This window comes from Equus caballus, chromosome 5 (genome assembly GCF_041296265.1).
Source record: "Equus caballus isolate H_3958 breed thoroughbred chromosome 5, TB-T2T, whole genome shotgun sequence".
In the NCBI taxonomy this organism is placed as follows: Eukaryota; Metazoa; Chordata; class Mammalia; order Perissodactyla; family Equidae; genus Equus; species Equus caballus.
This window is the reverse complement of record NC_091688.1, coordinates 73,289,909-73,306,961: the sequence shown is the minus strand read 5'-3', so window position 1 is coordinate 73,306,961 and position 17,053 is coordinate 73,289,909. Positions and strand designations below refer to the sequence as shown.

The window sequence follows — 17,053 nt, the reverse complement described above, 5'->3', positions numbered from 1 at the left end:
ACAATAGGTTAAGTATTTGGGCATTAGTTTCTAGGCACTGGGGAGCCACTGAATGTTTTTGAACAAAGGAGTAATAATAATTAGAGCTATGCTTTTAGAAAATTACTCTGGAAATGATTAGCTTTTTATTTGCTAAGGGTATAAACCGCTTAGCCATTGAAATTGAAAAGCAAACCAAAAAGGAGGATGGACTAAATCTATTGATTGCACTTCTGCTTTGTAACGCTTGTACCATTTATATGCATGTATGTGTATTTAATGTACGTGTACACACACATGCATGTGCATACATCAAGACAACTATTTTCAATCAAAAATATTGTTGTCAATAGTATTTATCAATAAATTCTCCTAGTTAAATTTTGTTGCTCGCCTCACTTTTAGTTACTGTCAACAGAGATCTATGATAAAGAAGCAGCTTTTCTTTTACCTTGAGGCATTTAGTTAGCTTTTCTCTAAAGTGTATTATTAAATTTATTTATCTAGATTTAAAAGCCACACAAATCTGAGCACACAGATTCTTTAAGGAAATTAGTGGAGAAATCAATGCTTTACAATTTAATGTAAAATTATGAAAAGAGAAGATATCTGTGTTGCTTAAAATAAAGCATCATGAAACAAAGTAACATTTTTAAAAAACAGTAATTTTTTTCACTACGTTTATAGATTGATCTCATGCATTCTTATATAAAGTACTGTTTTGTTCAAAGGAAAACCATCAAGAAATATAACCGAGTATTCACAGTTTGATAAATCTGAAATGTGTACTTCCAATTGAGAGATACAATTGCAAACAACAGCCTGCACGAACGAAACAGAGAAAAACTGACTGAGGAGGTACAATAGAATTGAGTGTACCTTTGGAAACTAGAGCTGTAATCCAGTTTGTAAGAAAATAAAGAATGGAAGTATTGGCCTAAACTCCACTGAATCACAGAAACCTAACACAATACAACACAAGTGACATCCTTTTCTCAAAGAGGCACAAGGCTCATTGAGTCTGGCGATTCAATTACCCTCTCAACCTGGAAAGAACCCCCCTCCTGAGTTGAGGTTCACTGGCAGAGCAATGTGGGACAGCCTACATTGTACACAGCTGGTAAATATCTAAAAAGCTGTGGGCTTTAAAGAAGAAGAGTCTCTGACCTAAAAGGTCAGATTGCTACACTGATTCTTCAACAAAACACTGCTTACAATAGAGTTCCTTAAATGCCTGGCAAAACACTACATTATCAGTTAAATACTTCCAAAACTTTCTCTTCATATGGAAATCTGTTTAAATAAATACCTAAGTGCAATGTTTCATTAGGTAGTAAAGAATATGCCCAAATTAATGAAACAAAAAGTTTTCTTAAAAAAAAAAACGATTCTGATCTTGCTTAGGCATTTTATAAACTTTTCAAAGAATACCATTATTCTCTGTCTCTTTTTTCTATAAATGAATGGGATATACAGTAATTTGGAATCACAAAGTCACTGCTGAATTTTGGAATATCTAGGGAAAATTTAGCTAGCATGGATCTTCCAAGATGGTCAATAATAATTCTAATATCTCCTCATGCTTAAAGTCAGGACTGCTCCCTTGGATATAATTTTAGCCAAAACACTTTAGACTTCAAACTTTGGACATTTCACTTCACTCCTTGTCTCATGAGGTCACTATTAAACAAATAAGATTTCATATGCTTCATATAAATTATTTAATTTCACATACAAGGCAAAGGTCTTGTGATGATAAGATGTCTGAGATACTATGAAGTTAATCAATGAGATCCTTCCCAGAATTCATCTTCTTAATTACAAAACAAACATAAAGCATTGATGATTTCCTACTACCTATAGGATTAAGTCTCAAATACTGAGCATAGAATTAAAATATTTTCACAATCTAATCCCAATCTAATTGCCTTGTCTCTTTCCCATCACTCATTTTCATCTAATCTACTCTCCATTCTAGCCACACTGAATTTGTTAAATGTCCCCAACCCTGCAATGTAGACACCCACATTCCTGCTTTTTCACATGCCAAATACTCTTCCTGGATTGAATGGATTGCAGCACTAACCACACTGAATTATGATTAGTTTATTTTATTTTTTTTTTTAATGTCTCTGTTTTTGCTCATAGATTACGAATTTGTAAAAGGCAGGGTCATAGCAGGAACCCTATCTTACCCAGTACCTACCATTGTGTTTGGTAGATAGTAGGTGTTCAATAAATAACAACAGCTACAAAAATAGTAATCACTTGTATTTAACATATTGAATGAATAGGGAAATTAATAATTCTATATCAACAAAATATTTCTTGAATAATTACCATGTTAGAGATTTTCACATACAAGTATGATTCAGTTTATACAACTTTGTAAGACAGATGCTATCTTTCCTTTGTAAATGAAAGTAGAGATAAGTTATTTTCTCTGGGTTCACAATAAGTGGTCAATCTAAAATTTCAACCCAGACTTCAAATCCTAATAAATCTGACCATGTAAATTAATACCATGCTCTAGATCTAAATAATAACCTTTAATTCTTTTGAAATCTTAAAGCTATTTAAATTTATCATTTTTCTCCTAATTTTTTAAAAATAATCGACATACTGAGAAATGATCTTTATATATAAAAAGGTAACTAGTTGTTGAAAGAGCACTCACTGGATTTTTGTAGCTTTTCAGAACATCAGTTTTAAACCTTGTGAAAAGGATTCTCTACATCCTGATGGGGAGACTTCCCTCAGCTTTTACTCATTTGTTAAAGGATAAGACCCTTGGCTAAGAGCTCACAATGCTCTTTTTACAAACAAAAGATACTATTAATTAATCATTCAATCAATCAAACCTTCACTTAGTGAATGAAAACTGGGCTTAGCTTTACATTGATTAAAAAAAAAACTTAAAGATCAAAACTCCTTTTGTTCTACTCATGCTCATAAAAGTCTGTTTTCTATTTTTCAGTTTTTGGGGTTTCCTTTTGTTACAACTCTATCAATTTCAATGAATTATTCCAAATCTTAAACAAATTAACTGAATTTTAGTAGGAGAGCAAACTCCAATCTCTTGATGTGTCTCAGTGTGCCAGATGTAATACCAAAGCACATGTTAAAACAAAGATAGTCCACAAATTTGAAATGTGTTTTGATAATCAATGACACTTTCTATCTATAACCATTCAGCAAGTTTAAGCTAGAATCAATCTATCCGGTGAATGCCTTAGATTAAAAAATCATTAATTTCAACATAACTAAAATAAACAATGAATATGCATTTTCACAATAATCATAGCACAACTTGGACGAGACTACTTAACAAAACGTGCCACATTTTCACACGCCTATAGAAACCATATTATTAATACTTTAATCCAATTCACTAAGACAACAAGCTTTATGCTTTAATCACAGGTCATAATAGAGATCAAAATCAAAAGCTATTATTAATTTTCATTTGCAGAGCTAAATCTGAATTTACCTTGTTTGCGATACTTGTGATGAATGACTTGATATCCAGATTTGTTGGACAGCTTTTCTGACAGGGGGCATCGGCACATTTCAGGCATCTAGGGAATAAAAGAACTGGATGAAAGAAACTACAAAGTAATTAAAATAATGTTCTATATATTCTCTATACCCATACTCTATACCCAGAGTTTAAGTAAGAATAAAACCGTACAATTTTTAGGTACGAAATCTTGTTTTAAGCAATAAAGTAAACGTAGAGTATCTGTGTTTCACTTTTTGCACACCATCTGAGGTGTATAAAATAGCACCACTCAGGCTAATAACTGCCTTTCCTCTTGGTGTTCCTCTAGGGGTTAAGAGGATCATACTTATTGAAGACACACCATTTACTCATTTACTAAATCAGTCTTGCTTTGATTCCTCACTACACTGACCATGCTCAGAGAACGCAGACTTTTATGCTAAGAGTTCTGTATGCCTTGTAGACTACAATTATTATACAAACGCAAAGGTACAGTCTCTCCTTTGACTTGACACATCCTTTCTTCCTCCCTTCATCCCTCTCACTTTCCCTCCTGCCTTTCCTATCAACTTCCCTCCCTGCCTTGTTCCCTCCCACTTTCCCTCCTGTCATCCCTCCCTCCCTCCTATTTTCTGATGTCTTTTAACCCACATACTATTCACATGGCAACTGGGCTTTGTGGTAGATGCTTCAGTGCACAGCCCAGACCCACCCCCTTCCGGACTGAAGCATTTATTCCCCCAGCTGCTGTGCCCTCAGTTGAAGAGAAGAGGCTCAACCAAGGTCATGCCCCCTTTCCAGTGGCAGCTCACATCCAATTAGAGGTCAATGAGGGTGATAGAGACTCAGTCCACTTGCCCCACTTTGGGGAACAAGTCTGGAAGGATCCACGGCAGCCTTATTGTGGCTATGTCCAATCCTGATTCCTTTACTCTCCACCTCCTGCTTACTAATCCATCTCAGAATCTGCCTCCTGGGGAATTGACCCGAGACCAGATGCTCAAACTTCAGCATGCCTAAGAACCACCAGGGAAGCTTGATAAATGCTATAGTTTCCACAGAAGAGCCCGTCACAAATCTGAGTTATTGGCCTGGGAATCTACACTTTGAAAAAAGTCTTTAAGGTAATTCTGATATACATGGTTGGATAGGGAAAATCACAATTCTGTAATTACTACTTCAGGACTAAAACCATTGTCTAGAATAGTCCTTAATTTGTACATTAAATTGTTTATTTATTTGTTCATTTATCCATTCATTTAATAAATATTTAATGAGCCCCTGTTACATGGCAGAACCTGGGATACGAGAATATAAAAGTAATGAACAAGACCACCATGGTCCTGCTCTCATGGACCTTGCAGTTTGGAGAAAGCAAAGACATACAACAGGCAATTGTAGTAGTCAATGTGGTCAAAGTGAATTTGAGTGAAACCAGCATGCAAAGGGAGCATATAAGAAGAAGAGCAGTCCTAGAGGCAGATCAAGAAAAGCTCTTTGAGAGGAGTAATACTTAAAGGGAAGCTGAAGATTGAGCATTAGGAAAGCGAAGGAGGGTGGGATGTGGAGCACAGGGTCACTCAAGAAAATGACCCAAGAATAGAAACAATTTGTGCCAAGGCCTGGAGAGAAAAGCACATGATAGGGTAGCTGAACTAATGGAATTTGGTCTGACATTAAGTGAGCGTGGGAATAGAAAAAAATTAGGCTGGAGATCTAAAACTTAAGATATACCGCTGTCTCATTTGTCAGAAGGCCAGAATTCTCCAAGAATTTCACTGAGAATGAATCCTACATTGCTCAGCGACAAAGGTGACTAGCTAGCTCATTTTCTACCCACTTCCATGTGTAAAGACCTTGGTTCATTTCCTTCGAGAAAACAATACCAGTCTCCTTGTCATTCTTTTGTGAGCAGGAGAGTCCTCTTCATTGTCTGAACCAATTTCTCAGTACCTAATTAATATCTTGTTTTTAAATCTGATCTCTTTTCTCTGGCTTGTGCCCTTAGCCTTCTTTCTAAATTAAATTTTACACAATGAATACCAAAGGCTTTTCATAATCAATTGTCCTCTCTGAAATGTAGTCATTAAACCTCTCCCCTATCATTTCTCTAAATGCCATTGTTAGATTCACATCTATCATTTAGCTGAATTCCTATCTTCTCATACTTAAGATTTTTTCCCTAAAACAGTGTCACTGAGTTCAAAAAGAATTTCTTGAAAGTATGATCAGCAGCATACATTGCATAACAATGAAAAAAGAGCATAATGCATGGTCTATTTGGTACTTGACGTTGAAATAAGGTGATACTTATGTGTGTTATCTTTACATGGATAAATGTGTTGAGCAGTGGTAGTAGTTTGAAAGCATTTCCTATTACGTGATAAAATAAATAGCTAAAATTTTAGCAAATAATACGCCGTCTTAAATATCTTCTAATTTATAAAAAAGTCATTTCAACAGTTTTTAAAATATCTGCCATTCCATAGGAATAAAGCAACACATATTTGTTTGTTATATGTATATATGTTTCTATATATATATATATATAAAACATACAGATTCTGGTTATCCACAATGAAGTCACAAGTTTTCTGCTTGTCTCTTTTCTAACACCCAACTTGAATAACAAGGCAATTAAAAAACAAAGTTATAATGTCAGCAGGTATGAATGAGCCAAATTAAGACAGTGTATTTTTTGGTTCTTCCAGAGAAATCTTAAATTCAACATAAACAGATTCACTTAATAGCACTGACAATGTAAGGATTTTTAGTTGTGGTTATTAAGCCTCTTTACCAAATAATTCTCCTTTTATTATTGAGCTAGTTCACAAATAACAGCTGTTGGAAATGTCAGATGTTAATGAGGCAGGGCAACGCAAACCTGAATTGTAGCACTCTTTTTTTCTTTGGTGCCATGAATATGCCAGAATGGGCAGACTCTGATAATAATACCATCTTGCAATTCTCTAAGCGCTCTGCAGACTAAAGTGCATCAGGCTGCCATTAATCCCACTTATCACTCTGACAGCTCGGTAATTACACTACTGCTATAGCCAGGTAGTCCTAATAAAATATCAACCACTGCACTGGAATGCATACTGGTGAGATGTTTTATTAAACTTGGGGGGGGGTTGATCATCAAGTGACATTAGTGTTGACCTATTTTTCTATTTGACAATAAATTATCCTTTGACCATGCCATAATAGATATTACAGAGTGCATTTACTGTACCAAATCAGAAAGGTACTGCATTACCATGATGTAGGCAAATGGTGTAAATAAAATAGAAGAAATGCATGTCAGAATGTTATTACCTAAATTGCTTTAAATGATTGATACCGTGAAAAATCACAGACACAGTACTTAGGGGAATATATCAACAATTATTGTAAACCACAGTTCTACATAAATTTTTCCTTAGAAGTAACATTTAAATTGCACTTGTTTTTATCTTCAGTCATTTAATTTCCCTTTTATGTTACAAAGTTACTCTGTTATTAGACAGTTTATTTTTAAATGCATTCTAAAAGGGAAAGTTAATTCAGATAAACAACTATGTAATATTTTTAATCTGCAAATAATTAAACTTTTACTAAGAGAAGTATATTAGATTATTTTTTAAAACAATGAAATATCTTAGATTTTTTACTAGTGATAATTTTTTTCATTTCCATATTTAATAGAGAGCATAACGATGGATTTCATTAAAAGCAAAATATAGTCTCCTTAATAATGTTAATCTTTCACAATTCAACATGACAATAAAAAGTACGAAAACTTTAGTACTGTTACCTAAGGGACAAAAACTATTAAAGATATATTTATCCAGGATCTTTCTCTAGGGAAAGAGAGCCATGATTCCTCGCCCCAAATATCAGTGAGGCTGGACAGTTTTACTCCATAGTATGACACCAAAAAATCTTATGATGAGTAATGAAATGAGCAACATTTCATTCTTCACACATCTGAGAACAGATGCCTGCTTCTTTTATTGTTAAGCATCCGCACCAGTTGGAATTGTAACCCATGCTTGTTGAGTTGTCTAATCCATGACTTTAAATAACAATTTCTTTCTCAGGTAAAAAAAAATCACACAAATCTATTTGAAAACCCTACAGCCTCACACTGTATTGTCTTCGGAGTTTTGCTAGACTTTGGTTCAATCAAGTCAGCACTGTTTCATCAGGCTAGGTATGATGTATATTAGTCCATATAAAAGCAAACTAGGCAAGTTGGTATTCACATTAAAAATTAAAGTATTTTCCTAATATTGATATTGTAATTCCTCCTCATATCTTTGATATTGGTACCTTTATTTGAAGGTCTAACTAATTAAGATGTAGCAGGAGGGGACAGGATCTACCTTCCATACCCTATAATCACCAATGTAGGCAAACACGTAGTCTAATATCCTTCCTCAACTGAGCAATATTTCCACCAAAACTGGGCAGAATTGAGCATCAGGTTGAATGGAAAGAAGGTGAATCAAGAAATGGAGGTTAGAAGTGTAATGTGGCTGAATTCCACAGCTTGTACCCCTTATGCCCAGATCCTGTCATAATAAAAGGACCCCCAGAAAGATGGTTGGTGTCTTTAAAACATAATGGGACTAATTACATGTTCTGATACATTAAACAGTCAAGAGGCATCCTCAACTTCCAATAATGCTCTCCACTTCTCTCAATATTCCATGAACAGCTTTTCCTATATACTTTCTGACTCTGCTTCTCTGATTACACCACAGGTCCTTACTAGCTCAGGGGTATTTGGAACTAACTTTGCATATTCCTAATACGCATCTTGGCCCAGCTTGTACATTCTGCTTGGCTGGAAAGCTAGGGCAACATCATTAAAAGTAACTGTATTTTTAATGCTGGGCATCATTCTGCCTTTTAACCACTCGTATGATGTTCACGTTTCAAGGCTTTTAATATTTATTTGAATTTATAGGTTAATACCAAAACATAATTTTTAAATAGAGTTATTTATTTTCTAGAAATTTCCATTCGCATGTGGGTGCTTCAAGACAACTCAAGAGGAGTAAAATTTAGAATAGTACACAACAGATACTCAAAATATTTTGTTGAATGATGATGACGACAAGTCTGGGAATAAAACAGTTAAAAACTTTTCTACATTCTGTAGTCTGAGTCAGAGAATTATTGGTCTTCTCAGAAATTAATAGATAAAAAATGCGTATTTTAGACTTTTTGTATATTTTGAATTAAATAAAGGGACTTAAGTTAAATTTAATATTCATTTTTGATCTTCATGTATGTGATTCTTAAAAATTATTAAGACTGCTTTTATCTCCACTGCACAGAAGAGAGCATTGAGGCTCCAGAAATCTCCCAGCAGCATAATGAGACCAGTAGCTGAGGCAGCTAAGGAAACTAATAGAACACATTCACCATCTTACAACCAGGACTATCCCATTCACGGATGAAGACAGTTTAGAATTTTAAAAGGTGATATTCTATTGACCTCATCTCTCGGCAACATTAGTGCCTCCTTGCCAGGGTAATTTAAAGACTGACAAAAAAACAGTTAAGAAGTCAGAGCTAGAAAAAGGCTAACCCATCATCTCTCCTGGAGTCCAATTTTAGCTTGAGACAAAAAAGTAAAAGGTAGTCTTGACTGTCTCCTCAAGAGGCTTCTTAAGATAAAAACGTTAGGGTTTTACAGGAACACACAATTTCAAAGGCTTACACAACCTTTGTAGTCACTGAGGCACTACTTCATAAAACTAGGAAGCTAATTTTATGACAATTTTAAACAACTTTGGTGTAGCCATTTCTATTAAAAAGATACTTTTATTAGCATATTCTTATTTTTTAAAAAGCTGAGTATGCTACAAAAACCTAATGGCATAAGAAGCCACAAATTCATGTACATCTTATTCTACAAGCAAATAAAATATTTCCATAAAAACTTAGTACATATCTCCTTCTGAAAAGTTTTAAACAAACATATTGTCCTATTTTACTACACAAAGAGAATATCATCGTGAATATCTGAAGAACGCTGCTCTTAGATTTTTCTTTTTCTTACAACAGATAATGAGACAAAAACAAATTTTTGTTGTACAGAAGTGGAACAAGAGCAATGTGATAGAATCAGTGTACATTAATAATTGCAGGAAGATTCACTAGAAGGAAATAAACACGTATCACGCATATATACAAAAGAGAGAACTAATAAGGTATGAAAAGAGAACAAGTATAACTAAAGGAAATGGGGTCAGTCCTTAAGGCTTTCAGAATCAACTGGGACTTTACGATATTAGAAATAGAAATAGTAAATAATAAGACAAGATTTAAATAATACCACCAAATAACAATACCAAAATGTCTAAAAAAATAGGTTTATTTGGGGCCAGCCCAGTGGCATAGTGGTTAAGTTTGTGCACACTGCTTCAGCGAACCAGGGTTGACAGGTTTGGATCCCGGGTGTGGACCTACACACCGCTCATCAAGTCATGCTGTGGTGGCGTCCCACGTACAAGGCAGAGGAAGACTGGCACAGATGTTAGCTCAGCAACAGTCTTCCTCAAGCAAAAAGGAGAAGACTGGCAACAGATTTGAGCTCAGGGTCAATCTTCCTCACCAAAAACAAACAAACAGAAAAGGTTTATTTGCCAAATGAATGGTACTGATGAGATTTATGCAGAGAATTATGGGGGAGAATAAGATCACTGTACGTTGCCACAGTGAAGGAAGAATGTCTCCATTTCCAATTTCTCTCTGTTACAAATTCTTTTAAAGAGTACAAAATCATGACTTACAAACTGAACTGTTGAAATAGAATAAAACTAAGTTACTATATTGCAACTGTTAGAAGTAATTAAATATTACACATTCATAGGTGTTCTACATAGCAATAATACAGGAACTGTTATAGTAGGTTGATGAGAACAAATAAAAGTATTTATTAAATGTTTTTTTTGCCCAGTAGACATCCAGGCCCTAAACCTCTGATATAAAGTGCTCCCTGTCACTTCCAGCTATATCAGAGGTATGCTTTAATCAAGAAAACCAGAGAATTCCATAGATAAAAGCTCTGCTTTATGTCCTGGAGGGATGGTCTTCTTGGCAACCCTCTCTTAGGAAACCATTCTTTATCTACTTTAAAGCTGGTGTGGATTGAGAGTACTCAAGGGATTGAGGAAGATGGCTAAATTCAAGAGGAAGATAATGAGCTTCTCAGGTCTCACAGTAATGAGATAGTGATAAGCCCTGTACCTAGGATAGGGTTCCTTGTGAGACCTGGCCGTACTAAATACAGCCAACATAAACAGGTTAGATAACACATAGCACACAGGTATGATATAAGATGATAATTTGTACTTCAGAGGTTTGTTGTGAGAATTTTTAAAGATTACATACTTACACTAAATAGTATGTACTTCTTTAGTTACTTAACAGGCATTCTCTACAATCCTCAAAATGCTCTGAAAGTTATGTATTGCTTTCTCTAATGTGGAGGGGGTCGGTGAGGAGTCATAGCATAATATCTTACAGCTAATTACATACATTAACCATAGTGGATATCTGACAAATATAAATATATGCTGTATGTTTTCGTTTTTTTCCTTATGGAATTTCAGAAGAAGGAAAAAATTATTTCCATCTCAGGAGAATCAGAGATACTTATGCTGGAGAATGAAGAACAGTAGGATGTTACCGTGGGGAAATGAGTATCCTAGAGCTTAACACTGAGAGCAAGTTCTGGATGCTAATGTGGTTCTTCTCAGTATTCCACCCAGCAGCTATCACTGCACGTGTACATTTTAGCTGCAACTCTATTGCCTAACGTAATCCATTTAAAAAAAAAAAAAAAAAAAAAGACAATGGGTTGATCCAGCACAGACACTATAATTCATCTTTGGTTCTCAGAATCTATGCTGGTAGCTGCTACATAGATAGTTGCTCACATAGGTTTATGGAAAATTCCTCAGTTGGTCACTGTACTTCTTCAGAAATCAAATGGCTAAAACACAGCATGTCAATCTCATCAGTGATGCAATGCTATTTATACAGAATTCTTTCTTCCTGAGGCTTCTAGTTGTTTCTCCATGCTAACAGTATGATGTAAAAACATTCTCCTCCTAAAAATTAGTTAAATTCAAGATCATAGGTTGGACTACACACTACACACTATACTGTGAAGTTTGTGCTTTTGAAAATGGCTATATCCTAACTAAAAATGTAACTGATCTTTATTATGGATGTATAATTGAATAAGTATCTAAAGGATGCAATTAGTAAATGTGAGAATCCATGTGGTAAAACAGGCTTTCCTTCATTCCCACTGCACACATCATCACCTAGCACCTCTGTATCTTCAATGCCCACGTTAGGCATGCATCTCCCTTCCCCCTTGCAACTGCTGCCACCTGGTGAGATGGTGTATTTCTTACCCTCCAGGGTAGGGCAGCACTTTCCCCTGCAAAACATGCTATCTACGTACAAATAAGGTCTTTCCTTAGGTAAGTGTTTATAATCAAGAAAATACCTATATTTTATATACCATTTTCATTTGAATAAGCTTATATACACGTGACCTCATTCATCCATAATAAAGGTCAGTTACACATTTAGTTAGCATGTAATCATTATCAAAAACCCAAGCTTCACAATACATTTTATAGTTCAATCTACCATTTTTAATTTAACTACAACAAGCCATGTGTAATTTTTTTTTTTCATACCAGCATGTTGTTGCTCACCACAACTGTGGTTCCCCTCACATTCTATTCAGCTATTACACGATGCTCAATATACTTTTGATCCTTTACAGACCTTATAGGGAAATGGGTGACAGTACTGACAGTTTTTATTATAGTTTTCCTACTATTCCATAATCTTATTTCACTTGCACTATTTCCCCAGTAGCACCATAAACTCTTTGATTTATATTGAGAATCCTTCCAGGATTCTTAAAGAAAAAAAAAAAAAAAAAGATACGTTTTGTAGCGTATCTATATGATGTGCAAATTATCTTTTCAAATTTTGAAACACCTGTTGTATGTTTGTCTTAACGTCAAAGAAGCACCTTTAGGAAGGATAACAAAAAAAGTAATACATATTAGTCACAGATGCTCTAAAAGTAAACTTTTCAGCAAATTTCAAAACTGAAAAAGCTGTATATTTTATGACTTATTTGCAGGCAATTTCAGAAATAAATATAATTATATTATATATAATATGTACTATATATATAAATATAATAAATATAATAATAGCAATACTGACATAGATTTTTAACTGGTTTCTAATAGAGATGTAAAAGAAAAACAAACTCCAATAGCTAATCCACAAATAAAATAGGTTATTATGATACAATTCCTAAATTTATGGGATATGTAGATTGTGGAAAAATAATATTTGTGTAAATATGTAAACCTACTTAAGGTCATGTGGACTAAGATTTGGAAAGATTTTACTTTATACGATGTTATATTACTTGAATCTTTCTTGCAATGAGCAAACGTAACAGTAATTTTAAAAATAGATGTTGATTGGCTACTAAAACTACATTATTCTGTGTAATTTTAACTGTTTTACTTTGGTCATTTGAATTGACCAGGCAAAAGAAAACCCACAGTGCTCCCATATTCTCTTTTCCTATCCCAAAAAACTCCAAAAGTCTTACAAAGGATCCAGTTAGGGGTTTTAATAAGATGGTCACAATGGAATATACTGCTGAATAGCTGGTGGTTCACAAAGCTACCAGAACCAAGGATCAGGTCTGGCCAAAGAAATAGAGATCAGTGACAGCAGAAGCGCTAGGAGGCACAATTAAATTAAAACAACAGTGGAAGAAAATACTTGGCCTTAAATTATAAGACAGCATTCACCAATAATAGAATTTAGAAACAAATTTATCCAAATCTTAGCTATCTAGATATTATAGCACAGTAGGAATAATTCAACTCAAAATTATTTATTAAATAATTCTAAGTTCTGTGCTGATGAAGAGGAGGTCCTACTGAAACTTACTTGGAAGACGGTAACTTAAAAATGTACTGACTTACTTCAGGTAAAAGAGATTTGTGTCTAGCTTTCTTTTCCTTTCGTAAGTGCAGCAGTAACTGCAATTATTTTAGGAGCTGAAAGAACACGTTTGGGGACCAATAGCCCGATCTGGATTTTCTTCCTATTAGAAGTGTTGAGTTTCATGTGTGGAGCCCATACAAAGTTTTCTGCCATAAAAATGACGTCACTCCCCCTTTTTTAAAAGTAAAAAATAAACACCTCTCACATTCATTTAATTTAAATTAAATTTAAATTTATTCATTCCTTTAATTTGGATAAATCTCTGTCGATTACCCCAAGTAAGAGAAAAATATACTCAGAACAAATTTTTTTTAAAGTGTTTTATGCAATCCTGGTGATCTTTTGAAACTCTGTATCCAATCATGACATTCTCCTGCCTAAAGGCAGAATTCTGGCACAAAATGACCTCTGAGCCTTGGCTCCTGCCTATTTCTTTCCTATAGCTTCAGTTGAAACACCCGCCCCACATTAGTACCCCATTGTCCTTCTGTGAGCAGGTCAAGCCAGTTTCAACCTCTGCATTCCAACACACTCTTTCCCTGCCTGAAGAGCCACACTCCAAGCTTGCCTGGGAACTCAGCCCAGGAGGCTCTCTCCGAGCTCCCTGCTTCCTGCCATTCTGATCTCCCAGAGCACCCTCTGGGTGCCTTTATCAAAGTAATCCTCACAGAGGACTGCAACAGCTGATTCACCTTTCTGGTCTCTCTCCTATTTCCTCCTCCAGTGAGAAAATGGTTGGGTTCCTTTGTCTTTAGTGTTGGTCTGCATGGAAGTCAATTAAGTTGAAATCGGATGAAAAAGACAGCTAGAATTTTGGGAATACTCCAGTTATTGCTTTTAATGTTTTGGAAAAATTATTTTTTAATAATTGCTCTTCAAACTTATATAAATAATATACACATAATAAAAATACTTATATTTAGTTTCATTTATTGAATAAATATGTAGAGGTTACTATACGCTAGCACTATTCTACGTGTTCTACAAATATTAACTCATTTAATCTTCATAACGACTGGATAAGGTACATATTACTATTAACTCACTGCATCTTTGTTTTTGGGGTTTTTTTTTTTTTGGTGAAGAAGACTGGCCCTGAGCTAACATCTGCTGCCAATCTTCCTCTTTTTGCTTGAGGAAGACTGTCACTGAGCTAACATCTGTGCCAATCTTCCTCTATGTTTGCTATGTGGGATGCTGCCTCAGCATGGTTTGATGAATGGTGTGTAGGTCCATGCCTGGGATCCGCACCTGCGAACCCCAGGCCGCTGAAGTGAAGCACATGAACTTCACTACCACCGGGCCAGTTTTCACTGTATCTTTATAAGAACCTGATGAGACAGATATTGTTGTTTTTCTCATTGTGAAGATATTAAGGCACAAAATTTTCTTCCTTGATTTAGGTATGAAATATTTTATTGCCTATTTCAGTGATTCTGGTGATCATTAAGAAATTCATAAAAATCTCCTAAAGGTCTGTGATTCCTGGTTTTCTCCACTACTTCATTCTAAAATCCTCATAATATACAATGAGGTCAGGACTTGCCTCACAGTTTGTGAAAACAAGATTCAGGACTCTTTGCAGGTCTGACTTGCTCCAAAGCGCAACCTGGGCATCATTATTTAACTTCTGCAGTAATTCTCATAATCATAGCAAGTCGCTCCAGAGAACTTGAGAAAGTTTTCTCGAATGACATATGAAAGCTATGCATATTATAGTCATCATTACATAATATATTCCACAGATGGCTGACTTATAAAGCAATCTAACAAAACTCTTCATTTACTTTATGAGGTGCCCAGCAATAATACTGGCGGATCACGTTATTCTCTACAAGGCTTTTTCTTATACGTAAATTACCTACAGAAATCACTAAATCAATCTTTCTAGTAGAAATACCAGACAGATAAAATAAAAGCAACATAAATATCACAAATATGAGTCACAATAAATAAAATAAAAATATGTTCAACATCTATAATCATGTCCAAGCCTAAAATAATGTCACTACACAACATTTGGAACATTACATATTGTGGCAAAAAAGTAGTTAAAACCAAATTGCCCCCATTAAAGCTCTTGTGCAGATCACTATCATTTCCTACTAGGTTGTATATGAAGTGACTCAGACACTATTCCAGTCCTTAGGAGTTTAATGCCTAAGAGTCAATGCTGACATTGCACACACAGGAAGAATATGCAGAAATTTCAGGAAATTAATGAATATGGGATAAAAACAGATAAGAATATAAATGTTTAATCTGCTCAATTTATTTCATATGTTAAGGTGGACCAAGGTTTAAGCAATGGAACTGCTTGGAAAATGAATTAATGTGATGATGGTCGGATCATTAAAAAAAGATTTTTGAAAAAATTAGCCTAAAAGCCAAAGGACACAACGTTCAGAAATAATACCTTGAACATAGTTATCAAAATTAGCTCCCTACAGCTTAATATGATTTCAACTCAAAAAAGATGAAAATAGGGCCGACCCAGTAGTGCAATGGTTAAGTCTGCATGTTCTGCTTCAGCAGCCCAGGCTTCACTGGTTCAGATCCCTGGTGGGGACCTACGCACTGCTTGTTAAGCCATACTGTGGCAGGTGTCCCACATACAAAGTAGAGGAAGATGGGCACGGATGTTAGCTCAAGGCCAGTCTTCCTTCACAAAACGAGGAGGATTGGTGGTAGATGTTAGCTCAGAGCTAATCTTCCTCAAAAAAAATAAAATAAAATAAAATAAAAAGATGAAAATAAAAAAGCTAAGGGCAAATTATGCCATCAACTATGCTCCTAAGGAAATCCATTACAACATTGATGATTCTGTCATAGTATGTCATGTGCACCATTAAATTTAAGAAAGCTGAATGGAGAATTTGAGAGAAGGTTTTAGAACATAAATGTGTTTGTGGTCTGTGGAGTCTTAACACATTACTTCCTTTGTTCTTTCAGTTTTTCCTCACTTCCCTCCTCAATCAACAATTATCTATAGAGCACTTATTACTTGATGGGGATTTTGCTAGGTGCTGGAGATATCAAGATGAGTAAGACACGGGTTCTGCCCTCAAGGAGATCGGAGAGGAGAAGTCAGACAATTGAATACACATCCTCAGATGATGTACAGGTGTGATGTTGGAGAGGAGAGAGATGCAGAGTGGATAGACAGTGGACTCCTCTGTCTACAATGCCTACTATTACACTAAAGATACAATGAATGGATTTGCCTCTTCAGAGTGTGTATGTATGTGTGTATAGATGTATCCTCTGGACAGGCTAAGTAGCACACGGCTTGAAGAAGATACAGAATGTGAGGAACTAGAAGTATTTATTACTATCTACTGAAAAGGGCATGGAGGTCTCTGTCCAACTACTTTTAGATTTACCTCGACCATAAACAGATCATCTCTTCTTTCAACTGATCTCTCTTCTTTTCCATATACCATCCGTTAGGTACCCATCACAAAACAATACCAGGAGAGACAAAATATTTGATGGATTCTGGATTTCTTT

The 17,053-nt window shown here is 35.1% G+C and overlaps 1 protein-coding gene across 2 annotated transcripts in view; it reads right to left on the bottom strand.

Moving 5' to 3' along the window:
- DPYD (dihydropyrimidine dehydrogenase) overlaps positions 1–17,053 on the bottom strand; it is a 768,719-nt gene that overhangs the window by 586,206 nt on the left and 165,460 nt on the right. For both annotated transcript variants that reach the window (XM_023641574.2, XM_023641571.2), the window contains exon 4: positions 3,470–3,557. In XM_023641574.2, the coding sequence (XP_023497342.2) occupies positions 3,470–3,557 (88 nt within the window). The remainder of the gene's footprint in view (positions 1–3,469; positions 3,558–17,053) is intronic.